Below are 27,079 nucleotides of genomic sequence, written 5' to 3' on the forward strand. Positions count from 1 at the left end.
CAAATTTTTTGACGGAATTGACAAAGTGGCACAACTTGAGTTTTAGAAATCAAAGTAGAGTAAAGTGGAGTGTGAAGCAGCATAGCAAAAAATGCGGCGGAAAATCTACGAGGACAGTTCAATTCAAGCCCAAGGGGCCCATAAATTAATAGTAGTCGATGATCCAGCTTCCTAAGCCCAGGCCCATACCCAGTTAACAGTAGCAGAACAACTGTCAGCTTACTGCTCAACGGGGAGCTCTGAGAAAACCCCAGCGAGGGTTTAAGAAGTCGAGCGATTCCTTCCGCGCGCGCTCTCTCTCTCATCTTCCGATGATGACGACGACGACGACGGACGGCGTGAGGCTTCGGGTGGCATTTAAGGAGCGTCACATTCTGAGCAAGTCACAGAGGACACAAGGACTCAGGCGGAGCTGGATTCTACTCAAACCTCACCACCGCACCATCTCCAACCTCGCCGCCTATCTCCTCCACGCTTTCGACCTCCACCGTTCTTGCCCCGATGGTCTCCTCATCTCCGTAAGCATCCCCTTCCCATAACCTAATTCCCGAACAAAAAATTGAAATTTCAAAGCAATTTTATATTTTTTTCGCAGATGGATGGGTTTGTGCTTCCGCCTTTCGAATCCACCTCCATTTTCAAGGATGAAGATATTATCAGGTCAATTTTTGCTTGTATTATCGGAAAATGTGGGGGTTTTTTCAAATTTTTTATAATTTTTTATATTTGGGTTTGTGTATTGATTTTTTATTTGAACAGTGTGAATAGGAAAGAGGGCACATTGTCTGAAATTGCACTGCTTGATGATGGAACAGACGCTATTGAGGTGGAGGAAATTGTGGAGAGGCAACCGATGAATACGCGTATGAAGCTTCTGGCTAATGAAGAATTCGAAAAGGAGACTGGAGGATATGATAGTGATTCGGAAGAGGATGGATCTGACCAATTGGAGGATTTATTTCCTGTTGAGAATCCACCTGACAACGGTTCAAACAGACGGTCCAAGAAAAGGAAGCTTTCAGATAAACCTCAGAGTTCAAAGTATGTATTTTTACTCCATTTCTGAAGACTTATTTGCAATGGCATGCGCGGAATGTATCTTTTGTTTATCTGATTGAAAAAGTGTACTATGAGTTGCTGTACATGTTTGTATTGGAGATATCATCACTAGAACTTCGTTTTAATTGTGACTTGCATAGTTGTGCTTTAAACAGAATTAAACTGAAATGGTTATTTCTTTCATTGCAATATATATCAGTGATATTTTGGACAATTTAACTGGATCCTATATGTTATTACGTTTTTGGTTAAGGCTTTTATGATATTATACGCAATTACTGAGGCATGTGACTTGCCTTTATATATCTCAGGAGGAAGAGAATTAAATCTTCCGCTACCGAAGAATGTTCTGGTTTACCTGAAGGCCTTCAGAATGATGTCCGTGCAGAGAAGACAAAAAGTTCTCATCAGTCTCGTGTTCTCGCCAAAAAGAGACATTCCAAGATGGACAAGTCATTTACTGTTGAGGATGGACTGGATAATTCAAGCACCCGTAAGACTGATGAAAGAATTGATGGAATAAGTAAATCAATGCCCAATGGAAAGAGGTAGCTTTCTGGCCTTTTTGTAATTATGATGAAAGGCAAAAAATTCTATTCCAGTTTCATATGTCCCGCACTTGAGTCTAGGTTTGGTCTGCTAGCTAACCCTATAGAGCCAGGTTTTTAGAAATTTATGTTACCAAATTTCTGTAAGACCGTAAACATCTAGTACTCACCATTTTTTCTTTTCCTAATTTTGTTTGATAGATCCTGTCAGCTTCAAGAGAACGAAAAAAAGGGTGTGGTTTCATCTGAAACGCCTGGTGAAAGTAAAAAGGTAGTAGTTATCACTATAATCTTAGATGTACATGCTGTTTGTCATACATTTTTTTTATATCAGCTACAAGTTTAAATGTGTGAGCTCCTTTTATCTTTTTTTGTGCCAGCTTCCTAGTAGAAGTGCTCGACGTAAAAAGGCCAAAAGGCAATGGTTGAGGGAAAAAATGAAAGCTGAGAAGGAAGAGGTAATGTGGTGTTACTGGTGTATAAGGTGATAAATAGATAAAGATTCCTCTTTCACACATATGCACCACAAATACACTTGTGTACACACCTCAAAATAGTGAGGATGTTACGCAAAATATTTAGCTTACCGTTTTGAATGTTGTGCATATGTGTGTAAATTTGAGGGCTGGCATCATAAATTGGTATTTGAAGTACCTATATGTCCTTACGAGAGGGAGTATTTGGTCCTTCCGCTTAAGTTGGTTCTCTGAAGTACCTATATCTGCTTTTTGCAAGAGGGACCACTTTTTTCTCCAGAAATAAAATTGACCTATAATGTTCCAATTTGCAGTTGCATCAGACGCAATTGCTCAAAACAAATAATCAGCAATCAACGGGTAAAGATAATCAGAAATGTCCTGAAGAACACCAGCAACCAAACACAAACAATGAAGAAGAGGAGGAACAATCGGACACAGATAGTGACGGAGAGGATGAGCAAATGAAAATAGATAACAATGAAGTAGTTAAGCAACCATACACAGATAATGATAAAGAGGATGATATTGTTCCTGTAGTAATTAGACCAGGACATATTCGATTTGAACCTCTAGCAAAAGGTATGTATGGGTCGGATCTTTGAATAGACAATTACTTGTGGCATTTGAGTTTATCAATTGATTTTTTGGGTACATACTTCATGTTATGGATCCTCTCCCAGACCCTGCGTAAAGCGGGAGCCTTGTGCACTGGGTACGACCTTTATACTTCATGTTATGGATAACTTGTTACTACAATTATCTGAGGTGTGTACTTGTTTCAGTGGACAAAGATCAGCCTATTCAGCAGAATACAACTCCAGTGGTATGTTTCTCTTCTTTAGATCATTATAGACTTTTCTTCTTCTGTAGGGGCTACTTTGAAACGCTCAAAAAATTTCTTTCTTGAAAAGTAAGATACTTCTTAATTTCTTCTGACTTTTTTTATTTTACATCATGACTTTATCTATTGAGATATGTGATTTCTTTATATTTGTATGTCCTGCCTGCTTCAGGAAACTTTTCGGTGGAATGGAATAACCAGCAAGAAGAGGGGTCAAATATGGGGTATGGAGAAAACATCACATTCAAGAACAAGCGACTACAACGATCTGAATCAAGAGTCACCTGGAGTACCGGATATTGAAAAAGAGATCCCTGTGAATGATCACATAGACTTCAATAAGCTTGAGCTCTGTACTACTTTACCTAAGGTTTGGTGCTTTCCTTCTTTTCATGTCGCTTCCATGAACATTAGTTTCCCTCATCATAGCAAAAAAATATAATAAAAATAAGAGTTATTTGCAGTTGGCTTTGTACTATAAAAACCTTTCAGTTGCTATCCTTTCTTATATCTGGTAGTACATCTTTTGCACATGTAGTTAATATTCACGAGTCGAGAATATTCTTGACCATGTGAAAGTGCTTTTCACATCAAGTCAATTTAATCCTTTATATTGCAGTTATTTTAGTATTGAGGAATTAAGGTGATAATTTGCATTCAAATGTGTTGCAGAAAGGTGATCAAATTGCATATTGTTTGATTGAATTAACATCGTGCTGGACTCCTGAAGTTTCCTCATACCGAGTATGACTCTTTATCTTAAATTTCTGCCTAACGTTTGTGAACATAAATTTTTACCATCAGAGGTTTCCTTGTCCCTGTAGATTGGAGAAGTGTCACGGTATGACCCTCAATCAAATAAGATTATGCTAGTACAGGTTCCAGAGTATCCCATTGTTTTTGCGGGGACGGATGAGGGATCTGATGTAGTGCCAGATACATCCCTTTACGGGCAAGATCGCTCTCTAGAGGTACTTGAACTACCACCTTTCATAGTGTGTTGCAAAGTGCGATACATCCATTTACTGTTTTTATGACCAATATTTGTATGATCGAGTTATATTGATGCCGGTACCGTCATCCTACGACCTTTTTGTAGTTATATTCACCCATCTTTTATCAGTCTAGCAGTGGCTGTGATCTATTGCTTCATAGTCTTTGATTGCTAGCATCTGACAAGTTTTGATCCTGTGCAGGTAGATTATTCTTCACTTTTTGATGTCCGCATTGTTAAGCACGGCAACCTCAACACAGCAAAACCAGTCACTGGAGATCAAAATGTTGCATCAGGATCCAGGCAGCTCGACAAAGACATGGAAACTCACGCTGCTACGAAAGGTACAAATTAGATTTCCACGTTCCGTCCCTCTTACACGAAGAATTTGAATATGATTCGATATTCTTGTTTACACATGTAGAAAATGGAAAGGCAAGTGCATGGGATGAAATCAGCCAGGCATTTAATGCGAAGAAGGCGGAGCTGTCGCAGGAGGAGAACGGTTGGAGTAAAAACGATGGTTCGGTGAGGAGCTCATGGTCGTATAGGGGCTTGAGAGGTAGCGCGTTAGGTCCAGTAGTGGCTCGTTTGAGAGCGCAAGGGCACTAAGGACCTAACAGCGGGTAAATGTCTCCTAGATCAACTGTTGTCCATAGTTTTGTGAACTTAGAAGAAATAGAATCCGACTTTTCGCCTTAAAAATAGTATTTCCGGTGTGTGTAATGCGAGGTCGTTGGTGCAATTCAAGGCCGTTTATTGTATAGTGTATCTACTTTCATCGGAGTGTCTTGAATGGCAACACCTTTGGTGCTTTACAGGGGGGAAAATGTACATACTTGATTCGCTTATTTCAATTGATACTATTTATCTGCCTTGAAAACAAAACTTTACTAATAATTTCTATCGGCGTAACGCCGACTTGTTCTCTGTACATGTTTCTGTTACCACTCCATACATCGCTCAAGCAGGTAAAGAGGCACTTACACTGCCCAGGATGCCAACTCCCCTCATGATCCGCAACTGATTCATCCCGAAATCCCATTAGCTTTGAGGTCCACGAATCCACAACCTTCATAAAACCCGATTCTTCCAATTCTTCTAGTCACGATTACGTTTCCTGTATTGATATACGGCTGAGATGGATCAGGAACTGCTCTGGCTCCTCACCTTCTCTTACTATCTGCAGATACCATAGGCATTCACGAGCAAAGATTAGATATGTTAATGTGCATTAATCATAACACGATTTGAAATTACAGTAGCAATAATGTAACACAGAGGAACAAGGAAAACAAAAACTGTATGGTAATTACCTGTACAGGGGCATTCATCGGCAAACCCATGCGATCAAGGAAGTTGTGTCCTGTGGCCTCCCAGTGAAGATGTCTATCCTCACATGTCGGACTTTGCCCTTCCTCATGCAAAACTTCGCGTCCCAACCAGACAAATAAGATACCAGGATTACTTGCGCCTGCACTCATATCTGGAGCTGGCAAAAGATACGCTGATCCAGAATGAAGTTTGTGAGACCGATGCATCTCCACTTTATTCAAAGAAGGCCACTGGTACAAAACTGGGTTGATCGCTTCTGCAGCTTGCGTGATCCTTTCACATTTCAAATCATTTCCATGATGACTACTGTCCACATCTAACATAAGCTCTTCTCCGTTGTTCCCATTTTCAGATTGGTTGCAATCAGTGTCCATTGCATCATCACCCAAGTCAGGTAAGGAGAAGGACCATGAGCGTACCAGATTACTCGGAACTTTCGGTGATTCATCTACCGGAGGTACCAACATTCGAGGTGGAGGATTACTGCCTCTACGCTCCGCAATAGAGGGGGAAATCCCCTTACATGGCAAGCCTGTATTTGTCACTTCCAAAGTACAATTAGGCGAAAAGGCCTCTGTAGGCGAAGAGGGAGATTTTTTGAAAAGTAAGCTTGAGTTATCTGCCAAAGAAATATTCTTAACATGAGATGGATCTGTGGAATCGAAGCCAGAAGGTGAAGGCTGTCGAGAAGACAAATATGACAAGTCCGACCAATTAGAAGATGAGGGTGAAAAGGTAAATGAACTGGAGTAATCAGAGGTTGAAGGAGAGAGTGTTGGGGATTTGGAGCTAAACTTAGGACTTCTGTCAGGAAAACAAGAAAAAGAATCTGGTGAACCACAAAGAGTTGCAGGTAACAGTAACTTATCGGTTAGAGGAACGAAGCATTCTACCTCTCTAAAAGTATCTGTTACCCTACGTGGGCTTTTATTTGGATAACATTCAAAGGAATCTGGTGAACCACAAAAATGACGTGATGCTGATAATGGCGATGAAGGCTCAATCGGGGAAACAGAGGTTTCTGCTTCTTTATGAATTTCCACAACCATATCAGATACATCAGATGGGGTAGGGTTACGGTTCACCTCAGATGTGATCAATTCTTTCATAATTCCGCTGGCAAACTTTTGACGCAATCTACCCCATCCATTTTCTCTGGCTGGAAGGCAAGTTTCTGATTCGGTATTTGATACTGAAAAAGGTGGAACAACCCCACCTGCAAGTGCCTTATGGAAAATTTCGAAATCCAAATCATATTCAGCAACCTTCCTTTCACCCACCGGAACACAGCTCGCTGCAGAAACCTTATCACCTGCGGAAGAAAAAGTTTCTACCTTTTTGGCATCCATCTTGCTGGAATCTTCTGCTAATATTCTACTGGAAAGAGCATCCCAAAACTCCAACGGTTCTTCACCTTCATTGATGTCCACAATTGGACCCCTTGCCCTCTCATACCGGATGACCTGAAAGGCAGCTGCCCTGGCATTATCTGACATCCTTGTGTTGCAATCCTTTCCAATCCAGACGTATATAGCAGATGGAACATGCACAACGAACGCCCCACGAGAGTCGAGTCCTTGTGAACCTGGATGTCCCAACGTCTTTGGCACCAGATGAAGAGGATCATATGGTGAATGTGGGGCCATCCGATACATCCTTAACATGGAATTTGGGCTTGCAGGCACAGCATGTACCCTCTTCTGGCACTGAAGGAGTTGACAAGCAAAACCTATATTCGGGTTAGTCACCCCTCGTGCTGCCTTCACATACTGGAACGCATCTTCAAAGCTGTGGCCCTCCCTCCACATGAGGTATGCAATGACCAGAGAGTTGGACCGAGACACTCCCTGACAACAATGCACAAACACTCGACCGCCTTGCTTTCGAACATCTTCAAAATAATCAAACACATCATATAGTATACTCGTAATGTCCTCCGATGTGCTATCTCGCAACCAAAGTGTCTTGTACACAAGATCATTTCTGAAATACTCGGGAGAAACAAACCCAACACAGTTCAGCACATGAGTGATCCCATTCTGCCTCAAAACCTCGCGGTTCTTAGCCACCGCATCACTTCCCAAGTATATATGATCAGCAATTCTCGAGCACTCTTTATCGAAAAAAGCAAGCTTATCCTTCTTAAACTCAAATTCTCTCCCAGGTTCTTCTGGATTCGAGTTCGGAAGCGGTTTAGCTGACCCTCTCGGGGTCTGCGGTTGAGGCCAGACCCCGAGATCATCAGAACCTGCCCGTGGCCACTCCTTAACGGTATTTCTGGCTATTGAAAGGGGCTGAAGTGGAGGTAGGCAAGACCTCACCTTAGTATTCAGTTGTGGCCTCGGATATGGATTGTTGGGCTTAGAGGGTGACCGGTCAGACCACGAAACCGACCGCAGATAGGTTTTCCGGGTAGTATTTCCGGCGAGCCGGTCCTTCTCTTCTTCCCCTAACATCTCAAAGTTTCTGACAAAAATTCTAAAAACTAATTGATACCCATTGAAGGATACTTCCAGGAAATAACATAGAACCAATCAAGTTGAAATTTTTGGCGTAAACAGTTGGTATTGAAATTTCAACCCCTCTCTCTCTGCTCTTTTTCTCACCTAAAACCCTTGACCGCCTCTCTCTCTCTCTCCTCACTTTCTCTCTCTAAAGATTAGAGCTTTTCAACGTAGAAAGTTGATTCAGAAGCAAAATTCAAACACGAAAACGACCGAGTAAAACCCTAAACCAGTAGAGACAAGCAGAAAGTTGGAAGGAAGAAAAATGTTAATTGGGATTTTTATTTTATCTACTAAATTAAAGTCGGAATTTTTTAAGAGAGACTTACTTGGAAATTGGAAATTGGAAATTATCTTTTCCGGCTGAAGAATCGGTTGGTGTGTGGGACAAACTTTGAAATCCAGTGGAGAAGAAGGGGAAAGGAGGGAGGAGACTGAGTTTTGGGAGAACGAGTTGGACTGAGTCACTTGGTGGTTGCTTATAGACTGGAGGGGAATGAGTCAAACTGCCACGTCGTCCATGATCTAACAAGCAATGCATGCCGAGTTTTGTGATGTCATTTGTAAAGGGATGGTTCGGACCCCCGACAAAATCTTGTGCAGGAATACAGCACTCAAATTACGTGACTCGTAAGACAGTCCCTACAAAAGTGGGAGCTTTTCTGTAATTTCCATACCAGTGTGGGTAAATGTATGAATTTTAGAATGCCAAAGGTGTAAGTCTGTCGTTAGCTCCAATCACTCCATATTTTTGGTAAAGTTTATTTTCAAGTCTTTTTAGGTTTTCTTCTACCTTTTTTATCTTGACATTTTGTCTCATAATCGTATATTCTAACCAAAATATTTATATGTCTTTCGTTCATGTGTCCAAACCACCTTAATCAATTTTCTCTCCTCGTATCTTTAATTGCGGCACCTGCTCTTTTCCCCACCATACAAGATAATTAACATGGTTCTCAATTTCAAAGCATGTCAATTCATGGATGGCTATGGCGTTGGGCGTTGGAAACGAGAGACGCCAAAATTTAAGCACTCAGCCAAATAATATAAAAACACTAATTCGTGGTCATGGATTCTAGCAACTTGATCAATGTTTGAACCTCCAAGTAAAGAATGTCAGAAACTAAACACGGCTGGCTCGTTGGTATTTGAAGAGGTGCTTTCTTTTTTTACTTGGTCGTGCAGGCCTCAAACTGTTGAAAGATTTCGAAACCCTAATACTTAACGAGGAAGATAAACCGTCACACCGTCACACCGTCACACAAACAGCGATAGAGAAAGAAAGGTCAGGGACGGCAGAGTCGGAAATTCTACTTCCCGGTCAGAATCGAGCAGCCAACAAGCATAATCCCCACCAAACTCCATTAATCCCTAGTTGCTGGGAGGTGCCAAGTGGTTATCAGTTTCCCATGGCAATTGGTATTTTGCATATATCATAGTTCCAATTAAACAAAAATATGTCACCAGAAATCGACAAAATTGCCTTGTTGGTCAACCACGATTTGTTCAAATTTCCAAACTAATGGGTTCGATCAGCGGTTCAAGATTTGATCAAAGTTTGATTAAGGCGAGATTAACAAATACTTCAGTGCATAATGCATGCTTTGATTTTTTTTTTTTGAAACAATGCATGAATACATTTTTATACTAAAAAATCAATTATGATATTATTCACTTTACCCTTTATTTTGTCCTTATCGTTAAAACTCAAAGTTTTCAAACTCTTTTCATTAGTTTTTCTTTAATTTTATATGCTACTAAATTAGGAAAAGATTAAAGATGAAGTTTCAAAACTTCGCCTACTATAGTAAGTTAGGGGTCGATTCCTCCAATATACTGTCCAATAATGGAATTTTATTTTAATGGAAACTAATAAAAAATGTTTGAAAATTTTGAGTTTTAATCAAAATGACAAAAAAATGTTGTAAGTGAATAGTACAAGGAATGGTTTTTTAGAGTAAAAATATCATTTTTCGTTAAAGTAAACAGTTTCGGGAGTGTTTCGTTAAAACTCCCTTATTTAAAATGTCATATGAACTTATACACCTTTTTCAATTTGTTATATGTACTTAAATTTTAAGCGATTTGTCATCTGACCTTGACTTCATTAAGTTTTCCGTCCAAAATAAATCACGTGTTGTGTACATGACTTAAGGGTTATTTCAGACATTTCAACATAAGGAATATTATCCAACTTTACCATAGGTCCATAGTTTGGAGGATCCGTAATGATTCTACATTTGTAGTCATATTTACTTTGAAATAGAAAGAAGTGAGTGCAAGTAGTTCTCTTTTTCCAAAGGGCAAACCCTCAAATTCTCATATACCAGATCAACCCTTTTCTTGATTTTTTGATAAGCCTCTGAATTATTTTTGTTGAAGGCAACTTGGATAGTGAGATATTGAAATATCTAAAATAAAACACAAGTGTCCTGCACATAATTTATTTTGGACTGAAAATTTAATAGAGTTAGATTAAGATGACAAATTAATAATTTCATAAAATTGGTATGAAAAATCTCTTACCATTTTAATCATATGACAAATTTTTAAAAAAATGTATTAAGTTCATATGACATTTCAAATTTTTTATTCCAATAGCATGTTTGTTGGATTTTATACACAAATAGTGGACGTTATATTTTTGTTTTGGTGAGAAATGGACGTGCATTATTTTATATGAACAAGTAAGAGTCTAAGACCTTTTCCGTTGTAGTCAACGTCCGTTGCACCAATAGAAAAGAAGAAAGAATAAATTTTGGCAGAAATAGAAAATATTGGGTCAAGAAAGGTGGCTAAGGAAAAAATCAAATTGGTTTTCTTCTCCGGTCCCCCTACCCAACATAAAGTTGTATTTTATACATGAAGGTTATGAGGGACAAATGAAACTATCGCCGGAGCTCTTAGAAAATGCAGAGTCAATTTAATAAGATAAATGTTTGTTGATGTAATTTAGAAACTTATAACATCTTTAAGGTATGCTGATAATTATTTTATTTTTAATATTCATTATTTTGTTAAAATTTTTAAGAGAAAAGAAAACATCGAGAAATAACGGCGTACGCAAAGAAAGTGGAAGAAATGTACCCGAATACACAAAATGATAATGAACCAAAAACTATTGATTCGCCTTCTTTTTAGGTTTTGTTTGCATTAAAAAAAAAGTTTGAAAACATAATATTTATTTTATGAGCCAAAAAAAAAAAAATTGAAAGGAAATTGTAGCAATTGTTGCTTGATTTTAACCTAATTGCAGTAATGGTCTCTTAACTAAAAATATGTGACCACTGATCCCTTAACTCATCAAAATGTGCAGTTATGGTCATTTTCGTCAACTCCGTCAAGAATTCCATCAAAATGAGTCACGTGCCACACATATGAGGCTAAATCAAGGGGCAAATATAAAAAAACCCAATAGAAAAAATTGTCCAATGATTCCTCAACTTTAACTCAATGGAAGAAATGATCCCTCAATTTTAATTATTAGAGCAATGATCTCTTAAATTTAACTCACTATTTCTATAATTTTTCTCAAAAATTAATTACAACACCGTAATTACGAATTATTGAACTTAGACAGATGATCTAAATTCCTATAAATTAGTCACTTAAAACAAATTTTATGTTTATCTCTCAATAATTTCACTACTTTGTCCTTAAGCAAAAGTATTTGAAAAATGTTCAAACCATGGATAAGGTGAAAGCTCGGTTTTCCACTTGTGTGTGAGTTGGAATACAACTTACACATCCTGATTCCTAATCATGCACGACCTCTTATGTTTGTAAGCTAACTTAATGAGACTTTCTAAGACACTTGAAATTGTTTGTGTCGTATTGCCGATATATTTTTCCGATCTAGAGGATGGAAAGCAAGAGTCGAACTTTAATTATAAAAAGAGATACGACTAAAGTTTGTAGATGCAAATGTCTAGAGACTCATACAATTACTCGCATGTTTTTTTTTTTTGGAATATTTTTATGAGACAACGACACGATTGACATGCACCATTGGTCGTATAGTTGTCTCACATCACGTTCCAAAAACAGGATCATGCTCCCGAAGTTTTGCCTAACATTATCGATGTGTTTACTTATTTAGAATTTCCACAGTGAATTCACATTCTTCTTGCGTTATTTCAACACATGTATAAAAATTAGAATCAGTCGAATTTATGGCTTCTTATGTATTTACTTACTAATACACACGAAATCAACAAACACGTGGCACTCATATTACAACTTGTAGTTCAATACCTGAGAAAATTATTAGAGGAAGAACTCCTCTCATTCCGATTCCTTCTTTCTTTATTCATGATTATATCATGGGTAGTGCTATACACACATCCGCTTATACTTCTCACATATCCTCTTAACTTTTGATCGTTTGATTGAACAAATAGCAGAAGATAACAACAATGTATGAGAAATAAAAGTAGGTCTGTGAATAGCAAACTCACTTCACCAAATGATGTTCATGCCAAGCAAGTAGTCATGTCATACTTATTTATTATTAACAAGTCCGCATGCAAATGAGATTGGGCCAACACAACCTAGTCTTCAAAACTCAAAGCCCAACTAAAACCCAACAGAAACATAATTAACTTCCAAGTAAGCCCAGCCCAAATACAAAGCCCAACAAAAAATCCTTAAACCGAACAAACCCAAACCCAAATCCACCCACGCTCTCCTTCCCCGCGCCGCATTGCGTTCGTCATCGCCATTGTTGAAACCAGGTGGCCTTGGCATTGGCAGCTGCCATAGCTGTACCTCCTATCGAATGGCTATAGCTATACCACCATTTTCTGGAACCGACGTCGTTTCACCTGCGGCTACACCTAAACCCACTCTTCCTTCCTCCGTCTCCATTTCTGGGGTTCTAGCCTCCCATTTCCCTCTCCGCCGGATGCCATACATTCCGACGCATTAGGTTCCTCGACCGTCTCTGCTATGCATTCACTCTGATATGTATCGAAGTCTTGGCGTTCACCGCCTCATATACAGGAGCCGCATAGCGTACTACGTGAAAACTGGCCTCATCGATCAAGCACTCCAGGTGTTCGACGAAATGACCCACTCGGACTGCCGCGTTTTCAGCGTCGACTACAACCGCTTCATCGGCGTACTCGTCAAGCACTCGCGTTACGATCTCGCCGAGCACTACTACTACGAAATGGTGCCGAAGGGATTCTCATTGGACCCCTTTACTTACTCCAGGTTCATTTCTGGCCTGTGTAAGATTAGAAATTTCACCCTCATTGAGAAGCTTCTTCGAGACATGGATAGGATTGGGGCATTGCCTGACATCTGGGCTTTCAATATATATTTGAATCTTCTGTGCCAAGAAAACGGGACGGATTTTGCTTTGGAATTGTTTCATAGGATGGTTGATAAAGGAAGAGAGCCGGATGTTGTATCGTATACTATAATTATCGATGGGTTGTGTAAAGCTGGACAATTTGATATGGCAGTTGATATTTGGAATGGTATGATTAGGAAAGGGTTTAGGCCGGATAACATTGCGTGCACAGCGCTGGTTGTTGGGTTGTGCAAGGGTGGGAAGGTTGATTTGGCTTATGACCTTGTCATTGATGAAATGAAGGGTAGAATCAATTTCAGTAGTTTGATTTATAATGCATTGATTAGCGGGTTTTGTCGTGCTGGTAGGATTGATAAGGCACAGGCAATCAAGTCATTTATGAAGAGAAATGGGTGCGAGCCGGATTTGGTTTCTCACAATGTATTGTTGAATTATTGCTGTAATGCGTTCATGTTGGAGGAGGCTGAGAAGTTGATGAAGAAAATGGAGAGGGGTGGGATGGAACCGGATGTGTATAGTTATAATCAGCTTCTCATGGGCCTTTGTAAAGCTAATAGACCGGATAAGGCATATTTGTTGATGCGAACTAGGATGGAGCCAAAAGGGTTGTGTAATGTTGTGTCATATAATACCATCATTACAGCATTTTGCAAGGCAAGCCGTACTGGAAGTGCTTACAAACTGTTTGAGGAAATGCGTCACAAGGGCACTGTGCCAGATTTGGTTACATTCACTATTCTTATAAATGCCTTTTTAAGAGAAGGTAGTTCAGATATAGTCAAGAAGCTTCTTGATCAGATGACAGCAATGGGTCTGTTGCCTGACCGTATATTTTACACCACAATAGTTGATCACTTATGTAAGAGTGGGAATATTGAAATGGCTTGTAGTGTTTTCAGTGAAATGTTAGAGAAGGGAATCACCCCTGATGTGATTTCATATAATGCTCTCATTAACGGGCTGCTCAAGGCTTCTAAAGTGAGTGACGCTATGCATCTTTATGAGGAAATGCAGACTAGAGGATGTAGCGCTGACGAGGTAACTTTTAAATTGATAATTGGGGGTCTCATAAGGGAGAATAAGGTTTCAGTCGCTTGTAGGGTATGGGATCAGATGATGGAAAAGGGCTTTACTCTTGATGGAGCTTTCTCCGAGACTCTGGTTAATGCCATCAATTCAAAAGATGCTGCATGAAAATGCTAAATGGTTAGTATAGAATACAAACCCTTTAGTTTTTATGTTTATGTACCAATAAGTGTCGCTGCAGTTTTATTGTTCAGTTGTATAAGTTTTGGTGCTTATTATCGATAAACTGTTAAACCTGTGATGCTACTGACCTGTTTTTATTTTTATGTATGGTTTATTGGTTGTGATGATTATGCTATCTTACTTATGGACTATGGTCTATTGCAGAGTCAATAGTTAGAGGCACTTCTTAGCGAGTATTTCACCTCATCAAGCCTGGTCCATTATCCTCTTTCTGGCAAGCTACAAACAACTCAGGTACAAGCTTGTAGGATTCATTTATGTATATATATTTCCATTTGATGTGAATACAAGTACATGTATTCTGCTGCTTGTGAGTGTCGTCAAACAATATACAGGGTGTGTATGAGGGGATTTGGCAGGATAAGTATTAGATACCCAGAATATATTCATTTGTCCAGTGCTTATGACAATATATTTCACCGTCATGAAAAAAACTGACAGTGAAACTATCAAAGTAGAAGGATGTGAGTATTGTGGTGGTTGATTAATAAAATCATTGGTACAATGCTGTATTTTAGGCACAAGCTTTGAAGGAATTGTTGCTTCATTATTATTTGTTTCTAAATTTCTATGGCCTTCATAATTGTTTTCAATGTCTTCTCACCATATTCTTGTCATTGGTCAATAATGTTCTTTGTGTTCATTTAATGCAGGATTGGGACCTTGGATTTGTTCAGCCCAACGTTTTTAATAGGGCAATGCTTATCCATATATGATTTGTCTCCCTAACTTGATGCATGCAGTCCGCTTAAAATGCCAAAAAGTACTTTAGCCTACCTTGTTCTTTTCTTTGACCCGGGGAACAACAGGTAATGCAAGTGGGCTTTGCAAGAACCAGACTGCTTAACGGTAATTGCGTACCTTTACTCTTTTCTCAGAGAACATTATTATTGACTATCACCCCCAATTGTCTAAGGAAGGTAAACTAAAGAGAAACCTAATGAAGATTTCAGAACTGCATATTGATTTGGTTCCCTATTAGTTTCTGGACTAATGAATTCAACATTAAGCGTGGCTGAGAGTTTTGATTCTTGTTTTCTTTTTCGATGTGAGATGAGATGATGTAAGTGATTGATGATAACTGATTGCTCAAGAATTTGCTTTCGACTTCATGTTTTATTAATTTGAGTATGTCGTTTATGGGGCACAATACCGCATGTTTTCTGTTGTCTCTGCTTGAGATCTTTGCTGCATTCCTTATATGAATAAGCTGTTTGACCAAGCTCTCTCTCTCTCTCTCTCTCTCTCTCTCTCTCTCAGTGATTGTTGTTGTTGTTGTTGTTGTTGTTATTTGTTTATTTTGAGAATAACTCTATGCTAATTAGTAATTACATTAAATCCCTTACAACAATTTTTTTTATAAAAATTTTCTTAGGGTTCACCATGACCTTCATGGGCATATAGCTCACATGCAGAGGCTGCAGATCTATTTCAAGAACGCCAGCGTGAGAGTACTATCAATCAAATTTGGGCATTAAAATTACTGAAGTATGACTTCTTATTCGAAATGCAGTGATTTTTGGATCTACTGCCACTATTCTCTTGCCCTCTTTTTTTTCTTTTACTTGCATTGGATTATATTCTAGCAGAATTTTGATTGATGCTATTTGTATTTTTCCTTTGCATGTAGAGACTAACAGAAAGAACAACAAAATTTTTTGGCCATGTCCCGAAGAAAAGCAGATTAAAGAATATGAAGACCGGGTTTCCTTTGCCATGCCGGAGTCTTGAGGATGGAAGAAAACGAAGAGAACTTCCAAGGAATCACCGCTAGTTTTCACAAGTATAACACAACTGCTGACAAGGTGCTTTTCAAATACTTGCGGCATTTGTTATAAGCCAGACTCCGAGTCACATAACATCTCCGGTAACGGTTAAAGATGTTCTCTGGGCATGAGCAAGTTAGTGTTGAATGGTATATCTGGCAGAAAGTGTTTATATCCAGTTGAAGTCTGCATCTTCTGTAGCATTTAGCTTTAGGCAAGCTGGATATAGGGGCAAATATGTAATTTTCCTGCCACTCTAAAATACACAGAAGCACTTGGACAAAAAGTTGCCACCAGAGATTGCTTGCCTCCTGTGCCACCTACACGTTGATTCTTTTCCCTTTCATAAAATCATCCTTGAAGTTCTCTTCAAGTTATTCTCTAACACCAATTCCTGAGTATTATTATTCCGCATCCGCATCCGCTCCTCCATGCTTCACTTCTTCATTTCTCAGTACTACTCCGTACCGCCATGCCTCGCCCTGGTGACACCAACCCACATTTTGTCCGGCCATATCCGTCACAAACTCCAGAACAACTTCCCCAAACATCTCCACACGGTCCATTGGTGCCACTCCCACAGCACCATGGCCAACACCCCGCGCCACCCATCCTCAGACCAGACTGGCCTGGACCGCATCACCCTGAACCACCAGAAGTCGAGCCAGAACCAATACAATTTGAGCAAGTTCGCCGGCCCCGGTCTAAGCATCAATGGCGGCATTCCAACCCAGCGGGTCCATTGGTGTCATTCCATCCACAATTCGAAGAACAACATCCGCTGACAGACCAGCAAACCCTACCACTAGTTCCATCAGTGCCAACCCCGCACCCTGATCATGAAGACCACCATCCTCGGAAAAAGCATCAAAGCCGGAAAACCCAGCCTGTAGTTCCACCCGTGGCAGCTCCATACCATGATCAAGAAGACGAACGACATCCTAAGAAAAAGCAAAAAGGCCGGAAAACCCCGCCTATAGTTCCAACCGGGCCTGCCCCGTACCATGACCGTGAAGACAAACAATATCCCTGGCCACACGGTTCACAAGGGCAGCCGCATAGCCGACGTACTCACCCGCAGGGCTTGCTCATACCACGCCCTCAACAAACCAACGTCTTCACATGGTCCGGAGCCATTTGCTGCGCAATTTTTTGGGTTCTCATAATCATAACCGGCCTAGTGGTTCTCATAATCTATCTTGTTTTCCGTCCCCGGACTCCGAAATTCGACGTCTCTTCCGCCACGCTCAACGCAGCGTATCTTGACATGGGATATCTTCTCAATGCCGACGTTACAGTGCTGGCAAACTTCACCAACCCAAACAAGAAGGTAAGCGTCGACTTTAGCTACCTGATCATTGATCTATATTACGGAAATACCCTCATTGCCACCCAGTACGTCGAGCCCTTCTCGGCAGAGAGGAGTCGGTCCATGTTTGCAAATGTTCATATGGTGGCCAGCCAGGTGCGTCTCGGAGTGCTGGAAAGGCAAAGGCTTAAGAAGCAGATGGAGAACAATCGGGCGGAGTTTGAGGTGAAGGGGTATTTCCGGGCACGAGCTAACTTCGGAAAGATCCTCCGATACTCGTACTGGTTGCACGGTGACTGCAGAGTTGTGCTCACTAGACCTCCTGATGGAGTTCTGGTGACCAGAAAATGCAAGACAAAACACTAAGCTAGCATTTGGAATTCCATCCTTTTTCTTTTTCCATCTTTTGTTTTTTCTTGGATTGTGTTTCAAGCATCGAATTTTCGCAAGTTACTTCCAAATTTGTTTCATTGACTTTCGTATTCATATTGAGACCTTGATCGGGCATTGTTTCTTTTCACCAGAAACTGTTTCACTTCAAAATTTAGCAATAAAAAATAAGAGGTCGCACTTGGTGCGATAGCAAGTGCCTTCGTCCATGAGCGGTAGGTCTCGGGTTCGAGACTTGGGAGCAGCCTCTCCATAAATGGGGGTAAGGCTAGCCGACATTCACCTTTCCTAGACCCTGCGTAAAGCGGGAGCCTTGTGCACTGGGTACGACCTTTTTTTTTTTAATAGTAATGACCTTCATACAACTTTTAAAAGCCACTTTCATAAAATGCAGGGTTGAACTTTTAAAAAATAATTTTAATTCCATTTACAATTTTTTTTTTCTTTCAATTTCTTTAATATGCTTAGTGTTTAGAAATCACATTATTTGTCTTTCTACATATATTTATTCCTAGCAGAATAAAATGACCGTCACCATTGCCACAACCGCCATGATCACCACCATCGTTGCCACCACGACCACAACCACAACCACAACCGTCACCACTAACGCCCCTACCACCATTGTTAACTCTGCACCCCAACCACCATTGTTAACTCTGCACCCCAACCACCACACTCAACTATTGGCACCACCACCATACCCCACCATTTATGCTACAATTACCACCACAGCCACTGCTATAACCACCACTGCCCCTCCATCACCACCATCCCATCTCCCATGCCCATTTGTCATTATATACAATTATATCGTTTTTACATTAAAATTTACCGACGCCTTTTCCTTGCTTTTCATACTCTCAGTTTATCAACGCTCAACAGCTTCAATTTTACAAATGATCATTAGAACAAAAACATTTTTTTTTCCTTCAAAAAGCACGTCAATCACAAAGTGGCCCTTCATCCATTTAATATGTGAAACTTCTAACCAAAGAGCTTATGAACAGAAGTAGCCTCAATCACGACGGAGTTTGATCTTTTGTTGTAATGCACTGTAATTTCTCATGCAGCAGAAAATAAAACCAACCCAACTTTTTGACAAATCTATGAGACAACAAGACTGAAATTTACTGCAATATGTGAAATATGTTACACAATAATAGTATATTACTCAGTTGCACGTCTGTAACAGCCATATTCATTCATCTGAGAAAACATAAACAAACAAATACACAGGGCGAAGGCTAAACTTGTTCAGAAAGCGCATCACACCTTATTGTATCGACTCATTGTATTGAAAACATGTTACATTTCATTTCATGGTACAAAATCGAACAAGGAGAAACTTATGCGAACAGCAGACAGTGAAGTTACAGAAATCCAGGGTTCCCGTTGAGCCCCTTCATGTTTGTGTATGCCATTGCCAAGAAATGACATCTAGGAAAGCAAGCAAACACCGCTCTTCAGCACGCTAATGCCCCGTAATGCACTCCAACCAAAACCTACTAACAACACAAGAATGAATTTTCCAACTGGCTAAAACCTCCTGTAATGATCCCTGGTAAAGAAGGGATGCCTAAGGGCTTCGGGAGCTGTTAGCCTGCTGGACGGGTCAAATTTAAGGAGACCTTGCAGGAGGTCGATGAGATCACCAGCTGAATGATCTACATGCTGCATCACTATATTCTGACAAAGATGATATAATTTAATAAAGTTTTTTTTTTTTTTGGTTGAATTAATAAAGTTTTATTTAAACAATGTTTCTGAACGTATTTCAAAACAGAAGAGTAAAAGTACGGTATTCCATATACCTGGAGACGATGTAGCTTTAAAACGGCTTTAATACTTTCTCGAGAAGTTGCACCTTCTGGCCAATCCAATCTACCCCGTCTGACATACTTCTCAGCATGACGGCTGAACCAAGAATACAGAAGTGGCAAAGGAGACAGTGATGAATACAGGCAAACAAATGTGATCTGAACCTTAAAATACGATGAAATTCCTAAGGAAAGCACATACTCTGCTCTTTTCAACATGTGCTGTGGCATTGGACCTAAAACCCTCTCCATCATAGCTAGGTGTTCCAAGTTCTCGTGTGTCTGAAACAAAGCCTCTCCCTGTAAAGAATTTTATTTTATTTTTTTGTAAGAATCTATACAGTTAGTCCAAATCCAGAAATCTGGCAGAGACTGATGGACCCGTATAATTCAGAGACATACCGAACACAACTCTATCAAGATGCAACCAACACTCCATATGTCACATGGATAACTCCATCCAAGTCCTATAAATATTAACAATCTTATGAATGTTAAAATATAAATTGATACCAAATATTCAAAATGCAAGTGATTTGCAAGAGAAAAGAGAGCATAGTATTAGCATACCCAGAATAACCTCAGGTGCCCGGTAGTGCCTTGTCGACACAATGTAGTTGTGCTCTTGATGCTCATAGGCTGTGCTACCAAAATCAATAACCTTGATAGCGCTAGACTTTGGCAACCTTTTATAACCAGTTCCATCTTTTGGCGGCCGGGATGTAAACTGTGACGGCAAAGAAATAAAAAAAAATGACAATTTTCAATAAGTGAACTGGATGCAGGTAAGAGGCAAAGAGAATAAGTGAACTGTCTCATTTGAAAGGGCAAACTGCAGAACAATATAACTATAATCACAGGAAGAAATACCTTGTAGTCAGGTACTTTAATGTATTCTGAAGAAACAAAAAGTATGTTCTCAGGCTTCAGGTCGGTATGTATGAGACGCATATCATGCATGACTGCAAAAGTTACATGCCACAGAAAACATAAGAACTACTAGTGTTCACTTTAAAGTCATTGTCCAACCCAAGAAAAGATGCTCAGAATATATTCACACATGTCATGGGAATAAGCTTTACCAAAAAGAAAAAAAGCAGAAACTACCAGTAAATTTTTAAGAAGGAAAGGTAAAAACTTATGGAATAGTACAACTGCCGCTATAAACTTTGAATGAGGTAAGAGAAACAACAGAAGTCCAACTACACACATGCTACACATTCCAACAGTTGCCTGCCAAGTTCGCGGACAAGATCAACCGGAAATGCGCGATAATTATTTTTCCTGAGGAAATCGTATAAGCTTGGTCCAAGCATCTCAAATACCTGTTAAGACCATTTAAATTCAAAAATGTCTTAACCCCCAAAATGTGAAGTTGGGGAATCATTTTTATCAAAAATCAAGCTTATACTTACTATACATATATGGTTACGATAGTCAAACCAGTTCCGTATTTGAACACAACTGCAAAGAATAAAGCCACTTAACAATGACCCAAATTTCATTTTACAACTGCTAAGAAGCAAAAGAAATGACCATGACAGGAAAAGTATACTCACCGACTTCCATTTCTGTCATACTTCCCAAGCAACTGTAGCACATCAACTTCAATCATTGCTGCTTCACGGTATTTCTTGATACTCCTGACAACTTTTATAGCTACCATTTCTTTTGCTTCCCTATCCCAACATTCCAAAACCTGACCAAAAGTTCCTACACAATGCAAAGAGCAGAAATATGAGAAAACAGATCAAAGGTACAGGAATCCATGTAGACATAGGTCTAAATCCCGTGAAAACCTAACCTTCACCAATTTTTCTGTGGATCTTATCTGCAAGTACAGAAACAATAGTTTGAGCAGAAAACTACAAATATTTTACAAACCTAAAATATCAAGAAAGAACTATGTGCGTGTGTGTTAAATGAAAATAAATATTCTGAACTACTCAGACTAAATTATTTTGAAGGCACACTGTAACGAAAAAAATGAACTAAAAATAAAACTTTCAACACTCTAGATATATATTTTAAATTCTCGAGCAACCCTAAAGTCCAAAGATAAGGTCCTAGAAGTTTTTACTTGTAAGGAGATTTTCTTTATATAAAAATTCATTGGAAGTACACCATCGAGCAAACAAAAAAAAAAAAAAAGTTGGAAGTACATCGGTGTGATTTATTAGATTGTGGGAGTTTAAAATACAGCATTGAAAGACACATGAAGAATGTAAAAGAAAAAACTCTTCAATGATGAATGAACGTAATTACAGCGAGATGTTAAATTTTCTCCAAGCACAAACATGTAATGTCCATCTTTGTCATCATCTCGCCGCGGGGAAGATCCTTTTTGAGTCAACCCCTTTAAAAAAAGACTAGGACGGTCTGGGAGTGCTCTCATAGGTCCAAAGCTTGTCCCACTTCCAACATCTTGCTCGGAATATATTCCTGACTGAGCCTACACACAGCCATTTATTCATACTCCACTATACAAACATTAATACAAAAACTTCACCCCTTACCCATCTATCATTCCATATTTTCCCTTATCTTTTCTAATTAACCAAATACAAAATCAATGTATGCAGATTAAATAAATCATACAAATGTAACACCCGAATACTGAACATATCCAGCTTCGATATGCCTCACCTATGATATATCCAAGGGGTCATCAAAATACTAACAATTCAGTTATTCAAGTCTTCCAAATTATTTATATACTATTAATATACAACTGAATTTCCTCAAGAAATATAATTTCATGTTTAAGGCAATATTTTGGACAAGATCAAAATTTTCTGAACACTTGTAGATCATGAAATTTGGAAAATGAAATCATTTCGATTTCTACCTTCAGATTACCTAAAAATTTAACATTATATCCTACCCAGTCGAATTTACCACACATAAGAAGGTAAATTGGGATGAATTCAAATTGAAAAGCTAATTTTAATGAAAAGTATACAAATTAAAGCCTAAATAAACAAAAAAAAAAAAAAAATCCACAATTTTGAGAAATTTGATGAAATAAAGCGTAAAAATTGTACCTTTGGATGAGGCTGAGGGGGATCCCAAGCAAACCTGGGGCGCTTTCTTGGACGCCGATCAATGTGCCAAAGAGGGAACTCCGACACGTAATCCATTTCCATACAATTCAAAACCCTAACCCTAACCCTAAATTCATCGATTGAAACAGAGCTCGCTCTGATTAAACAAAAGAGATCGCGAGATACGGAGAAAACGGCCTAACCCAGTAACCCCTGTTCTTTGTGAGCCACCGCGAACCGTCGGATGTGATTGGGAGGATTAATCTGGACGGTTGGTTGGTAAGTGGAGCTGTTACGTTGACCACACAATATTAATTGTGTAGGATTTAAACCCTGGTTGAGTTGGGTGTTTTTTACCCATCAGCCCAAAAAAGTGGGCCGTAATTGGACTTGGGTCGGTTTGGAATTTATGCAAATGTGAAAAGATGCGCAAGTAGGGTAATGTCGTGTGAACAAGTCGACATCAAATCTTCTGCGCTTATTTTGTATGTATCTTTTCTATGGCTTTTATTGTTGGTTGATATATGTTACATTTGCGGTAATGAATTTAGGGAGCGCTATTAACATATCAAACAATAATAAAGGCCACATAGAAAATATTTGAACTCTATTATTAGGATGTGGCATATTTGGAGATGGTTAGTCTATCGTTTCTTTAAGGTACGTGGAGGTGGAGAGTCAGTTACACATAGGTGGTGTCATTTCCTAATCATTGCCTCTATAATCCAATTTGGATAATGCTAGGGAGATTAAATTTTAACTTAAATTTACAAATCAAGTGATATGTCACCAATAGCACATAAGCACATCAATAAATAATTATGTAATAACCCATTTGGTTTGCAAATTTGATCATGAATGTTTAGTTTAAAGGAAAACTAATGAAAAGGGCTTGAAAACTTTGAGTTTTAATGATAAGGACAAAATAAAGGGTAAAGTGAATAGTACCAGGATTGACTTTTTAGTGTAAAAATGTGGTTTTTTGTTAAAGTGAACAGTACCAGGTGCTTTTCGTTAAAATTCCCTTAGTTTAAGGACCATTTCTAATTAGATTAAAGTTGAGGGATCATTGCTATAATTTCCTCTTTCTTTTGTAAACCATTAAAGAAAGAAATCAATCATCAACAGTCACGTCTAAAAACATAATCTCCCTAGCATTTACCTTCCTTTTTTAACTTTCTAACATTAATTTCCTACATTTTCATCTTCCCCCTCCCTCTCCCTTCTTCTATGTTCCTGCATTCTCTTCCTCCCGTCTTTTTCCTTTTCTTTTTCTCCTCTTCTTGTACAACATGAGAGATTTTTCAGTGTGACAGGAATACGGGGTGATACACCACGTGTCACTATACAAACGATGCGATATGTGTGTTAAAAAGTTAATAACTTCAAAAATAAAAAATTTCACTACTTATATAAAAACATGTGGTGTAACACTCATGTTCTGGTTGCAATGAAAAATTTCTTGTACAACACAACATATGGGAATTTAGATTAGTTTTATAGAATTTGAAGCATCTTAAAACCCACAAGCACCAGCAACATGGTAAGCTTGCAAGAATTTGGTTGCTTTGTCAAATTTACAAACTTATTATTTTTTTATCCAAAAAAACTAGCCAAGATTCCAGGCTTCAAATTCCAGAATTTTAACATGAAGTGATCCAATATAAAAGCTCAAAAATAAAAGAAAAGAGGGCCTAAAGGCTAAAGGTAGACAGTAATGCTTCTCCAACTGTGATGGGTTAGAATAAAAAACAGAAATATATCTAGTGTTATAATTTTTTTTTATTTTCTCCAGCGGCCTGGATAGCTAATTCCTTTTCTACAATTAATTACTATAATAGCCAATAATGTGATTAAAATATTCATATGCATTGAAAGGCATACACATGATGCATCCCCTTTAGGATTTTGACTCCCCTTTCGAAATCTCTAGCTCTTCTTATATATAGACGAAGACCTCAGAAAAATTATATCATTGATAGAAAGCTCCAACAATGGCTACCATGACCCCCCAAATCTTCTGGCCTCTACTTCTCCTACTTATCCCTCTACTTCTTCTGCTTAAAAAGAAGCAACATGTCAATAAAACCCCACAAAATAAGCAAAAGCACCTTCCACCAAGCCCTCCCAAGCTCCCCCTCATAGGCAACTTACACCAACTCGGCTCAGCACCCCACCGATCCCTCCTCCAACTCTCCCAAAAATACGGGCCCGTCATGCTCCTCCACCTCGGCCGCATCCCCACCGTCGTAGTCTCATCCGCCGAAGCCGCCAAAGAAGTCTTCAAAACCAATGACCTCCACTGCTGCAGCCGACCCACCTACGCCGGGTCCCGTCGGCTCACGTACAACTATCTCGACGTGGCATTTTCACCTTACAGCGACTACTGGAGAGAGATTAGAAAAATATGCGTGGTCGAGTTTTTCAGCGTGAAAAGGGTCCAGTCTTACCGGTCAATCCGTGAAGAAGAAGTGGCTAAAATGGTAAAATCAATCTCTGATCACTCTTCATCCTCTGTCGCTCCCGTCGATGTCAGCGAAATGTTGTTTGCCCTAGTTGCAAGCATACTGTTTAGAGTAGGGTTTGGGACGAGCTTGCAGAGCAGCAATTACAAGAGCGGTAAGGCTATTCACAAGATCATTCACGACATCGAAACCATGCTAGGAGGCATGTCGGGAGCCGAGTACTTTCCGGCATGGATCGGGTGGATTACCGACAGGGTTACTGGTGTGCAAAAGAAGTTTGATCGGATTACGAGTGAGTTGGATGTGTTTTTTCAGCAGCTCGTTGATGATCATTTGACGCCTGGGAGGAAACAAGAACATGAAGACATAATTGATGTGTTGCTTAGAACATTGAAGGAGCAAACTGGCGTGGTTGGAGTTGCACAACTTGGTCATGCTAGCGTCAAGGCTGTCCTCATGGTAATTATTAAACTCATTCAGACCAATGAATGATTAATTTTTTTTGTAGTAATTTTCATAAAAACTGCTATTTATCAGTCACCGACAATATTGAGTTATTTTAAAAGAAAAGACAATATCAATGCTATTTAATAAAAATAAGTTGTGTTTATCACTTTAAACAACATTTTTTAATTACTAATTTTTTCAAACGCATACCCTTTTATGTTGCTGACTACGAGACTTGTGAATCAGGAAAAAAATTTCATTGTGATGGGAGCACAAGTGATACTTCATGTTTTTTATAGAAGTGGTGAAAAATTTTATTTTTTTAAATTATTAACTTTTCAGTACACATATTCCACAATTTGTATAGTAATACATGGTGTACCACTCCGTATACCAATCACATTGAAAAATCTTTTGTGAATCAGAACTTATTTTTAGGTGGAATAGACACTGGTGCAATTACAATGTGGTGGGCAATGGCAGAGATAGTTAAGAACCCTAGAGTGATGAAGAAAGCGCAACAAGAAGTCAGAAATTGCATTGGAAACAAAGGATTAGTCAGTGAAAGTGATACGGAGCAGCTTGAATACCTAAAGAAGATAATTAAAGAAACTCTAAGACTGCATCCTCCAGCTCCAATGATTCTTCCAAGAGAAGCCATGTCCCACTTCAAAATCCAAGGCTATGATGTGGACCCCAAAACACTCATCCTTGTGAATGAAGGGGCAATCGCACGAGACCCTAAGATTTGGAACGACCCAGAAGAGTTTTTCCCAGAAAGGTTTGATGGAAGCTCGGTTGATTTTAAAGGACAACATTATGAATATTTGCCATTTGGAGCTGGTCGAAGAATGTGTCCAGGGATATACATGGCGACAACGACACTACAGTTTGGACTTGCAAATCTTCTCTACTGGTTTGATTGGAAATTGCCTAATGGGATGAAGGTGGAAGATTTGGACATGGAAGAATCAGCTGACGCTTCTCTCACCGTGCCTATGAAAAATCATCTCTTACTTGTACCCCAGAAATTTTATCAGAATTAAGAATCCTAATATCATTAGGATTTGGGAAGATGAATTTACGATTAAGATTGAATTGAGTTAAACTGATATGTTTTCATCTTCTTATGTTATAATTAAATAAAAAAAAGAGATACTTTGGATGCTGTCCCTAATCCTTAACATTCTTTGACTAAAACCTTAATGATATTCAAAGTTTGATCAAACTTTGTACACCTCATTATATTACAATTAATATTTATATTTTTATAGTTTTGAGATACTTTATGAGATTTATAATCCTATAAATTTAAAATCCCTCATTATAATACTATTAGAAACGGTTATAATAAAAAATTCAAATATTTTGATTGAATAAATGGATAAAAACTATGTAAAAATAAGAAATAATTAATGGCAAAAGAATATATCCATAGTGTTAAAAAAATTGGTACATTTTACAAAAAAAATTAGTACATTTCACATATAAT

The 27,079-nt window shown here is 38.9% G+C and overlaps 6 protein-coding genes across 15 annotated transcripts; 4 read left to right on the forward strand and 2 right to left on the reverse strand.

Annotated features, from left to right (window-relative positions):
• The first annotated feature begins 221 nt into the window (after nucleotides 1-221).
• On the forward strand, nucleotides 222-4,809 carry LOC103403077 (coilin-like). The gene is made up of 13 exons (XM_008341898.4): nucleotides 222-518; nucleotides 596-660; nucleotides 760-1,041; nucleotides 1,371-1,607; nucleotides 1,809-1,878; nucleotides 1,988-2,065; nucleotides 2,398-2,665; nucleotides 2,869-2,909; nucleotides 3,100-3,297; nucleotides 3,600-3,671; nucleotides 3,752-3,898; nucleotides 4,124-4,265; nucleotides 4,346-4,809. Exons 1-13 carry the CDS (start codon nucleotides 312-314, stop codon nucleotides 4,531-4,533), a joined length of 1,995 nt encoding a protein of 664 aa, XP_008340120.1. The 5' UTR covers nucleotides 222-311; the 3' UTR covers nucleotides 4,534-4,809.
• Nucleotides 4,713-8,381, reverse strand: LOC103403076 (protein-tyrosine-phosphatase MKP1-like). 2 transcript variants are annotated; one of them, XM_008341897.4, is made up of 3 exons: nucleotides 8,090-8,381; nucleotides 5,238-7,984; nucleotides 4,713-5,104 (listed from the first exon to the last, which is right to left on the reverse strand). In XM_008341897.4, exons 2-3 carry the CDS (start codon nucleotides 7,710-7,712, stop codon nucleotides 5,033-5,035), a joined length of 2,547 nt encoding a protein of 848 aa, XP_008340119.1. In that variant the 5' UTR covers nucleotides 7,713-7,984; nucleotides 8,090-8,381; the 3' UTR covers nucleotides 4,713-5,032. The 2 variants fall into 2 exon arrangements, with proteins under 2 accessions (XP_008340119.1, XP_008340117.1); XM_008341895.4 differs by having other exon boundaries at nucleotides 5,238-8,343.
• A 4,342-nt stretch (nucleotides 8,382-12,723) lies between these two features.
• On the forward strand, nucleotides 12,724-16,408 carry LOC103403079 (pentatricopeptide repeat-containing protein At1g13040, mitochondrial-like). The gene is made up of 5 exons (XM_008341900.4): nucleotides 12,724-14,283; nucleotides 14,491-14,580; nucleotides 15,000-15,195; nucleotides 15,722-15,834; nucleotides 15,977-16,408. Exon 1 carries the CDS (start codon nucleotides 12,724-12,726, stop codon nucleotides 14,269-14,271), a length of 1,548 nt encoding a protein of 515 aa, XP_008340122.1. The 3' UTR covers nucleotides 14,272-14,283; nucleotides 14,491-14,580; nucleotides 15,000-15,195; nucleotides 15,722-15,834; nucleotides 15,977-16,408.
• Nucleotides 16,409-16,584: 176 nt separating this feature from the next.
• Nucleotides 16,585-17,935, forward strand: LOC103403078 (uncharacterized). Its single transcript, XM_008341899.4, has one exon. The coding sequence runs from the start codon at nucleotides 16,585-16,587 to the stop codon at nucleotides 17,785-17,787; it is 1,203 nt and encodes a 400-aa protein (XP_008340121.1). The 3' UTR covers nucleotides 17,788-17,935.
• Nucleotides 17,936-18,989: 1,054 nt separating this feature from the next.
• On the reverse strand, nucleotides 18,990-22,907 carry LOC103403080 (serine/threonine-protein kinase AFC1-like). 9 transcript variants are annotated; one of them, XM_008341902.4, is made up of 12 exons: nucleotides 22,676-22,907; nucleotides 21,897-22,083; nucleotides 21,436-21,462; nucleotides 21,191-21,344; nucleotides 21,047-21,095; nucleotides 20,842-20,956; nucleotides 20,502-20,593; nucleotides 20,202-20,358; nucleotides 20,034-20,098; nucleotides 19,834-19,931; nucleotides 19,626-19,728; nucleotides 18,990-19,493 (listed from the first exon to the last, which is right to left on the reverse strand). In XM_008341902.4, the coding sequence occupies exons 1-12, from the start codon at nucleotides 22,775-22,777 to the stop codon at nucleotides 19,491-19,493; spliced, it is 1,152 nt and encodes a 383-aa protein (XP_008340124.1). In that variant the 5' UTR covers nucleotides 22,778-22,907; the 3' UTR covers nucleotides 18,990-19,490. The 9 variants fall into 9 exon arrangements, with proteins under 9 accessions (XP_008340124.1, XP_008340123.1, XP_070671422.1 ...); XM_008341901.4 differs by having other exon boundaries at nucleotides 18,990-19,500; nucleotides 22,676-22,895; XM_070815321.1 differs by lacking the exon at nucleotides 21,436-21,462 and having other exon boundaries at nucleotides 18,990-19,500.
• A 1,729-nt stretch (nucleotides 22,908-24,636) lies between these two features.
• Nucleotides 24,637-26,764, forward strand: LOC103403327 (cytochrome P450 71B37-like). Its single transcript, XM_008342140.4, has 2 exons — nucleotides 24,637-25,599; nucleotides 26,013-26,764. Exons 1-2 carry the CDS (start codon nucleotides 24,670-24,672, stop codon nucleotides 26,631-26,633), a joined length of 1,551 nt encoding a protein of 516 aa, XP_008340362.2. The 5' UTR covers nucleotides 24,637-24,669; the 3' UTR covers nucleotides 26,634-26,764.
• The last annotated feature ends 315 nt before the right edge of the window (nucleotides 26,765-27,079 follow it).

This window comes from Malus domestica, chromosome 16 (genome assembly GCF_042453785.1).
Source record: "Malus domestica chromosome 16, GDT2T_hap1".
Lineage (NCBI taxonomy): Eukaryota > Viridiplantae > Streptophyta > Magnoliopsida > Rosales > Rosaceae > Malus > Malus domestica.

Bases quoted from the DNA above. Each gene is read 5' to 3' on its own strand.
- LOC103403078 (XM_008341899.4), top strand. From the start codon at position 16,585: ATGCCTCGCCCTGGTGACACCAACCCACATTTTGTCCGGCCATATCCG.
- LOC103403077 (XM_008341898.4), top strand. From the start codon at position 312: ATGATGACGACGACGACGACGGACGGCGTGAGGCTTCGGGTGGCATTT. The intron at 1,042-1,370 runs GTATGTATTTTT...TATATATCTCAG, and splicing joins GATAAACCTCAGAGTTCAAA to GAGGAAGAGAATTAAATCTT. The intron at 2,666-2,868 runs GTATGTATGGGT...TACTTGTTTCAG, and splicing joins ATTTGAACCTCTAGCAAAAG to TGGACAAAGATCAGCCTATT.
- LOC103403079 (XM_008341900.4), top strand. From the start codon at position 12,724: ATGTATCGAAGTCTTGGCGTTCACCGCCTCATATACAGGAGCCGCATA.
- LOC103403076 (XM_008341897.4), bottom strand. From the start codon at position 7,712: ATGTTAGGGGAAGAAGAGAAGGACCGGCTCGCCGGAAATACTACCCGG. The intron at 5,105-5,237 runs GTAATTACCATA...TGGTATCTGCAG, and splicing joins CGATGAATGCCCCTGTACAG to ATAGTAAGAGAAGGTGAGGA.
- LOC103403080 (XM_008341901.4), bottom strand. From the start codon at position 22,777: ATGGAAATGGATTACGTGTCGGAGTTCCCTCTTTGGCACATTGATCGG. The intron at 21,463-21,896 runs GTAATTACGTTC...CTGTACTTGCAG, and splicing joins AGAAAATTTAACATCTCGCT to ATAAGATCCACAGAAAAATT. The intron at 21,345-21,435 runs GTTAGGTTTTCA...TGCATTGTGTAG, and splicing joins CCACAGAAAAATTGGTGAAG to GAACTTTTGGTCAGGTTTTG.
- LOC103403327 (XM_008342140.4), top strand. From the start codon at position 24,670: ATGGCTACCATGACCCCCCAAATCTTCTGGCCTCTACTTCTCCTACTT. The intron at 25,600-26,012 runs GTAATTATTAAA...TTTGTGAATCAG, and splicing joins GCGTCAAGGCTGTCCTCATG to AACTTATTTTTAGGTGGAAT.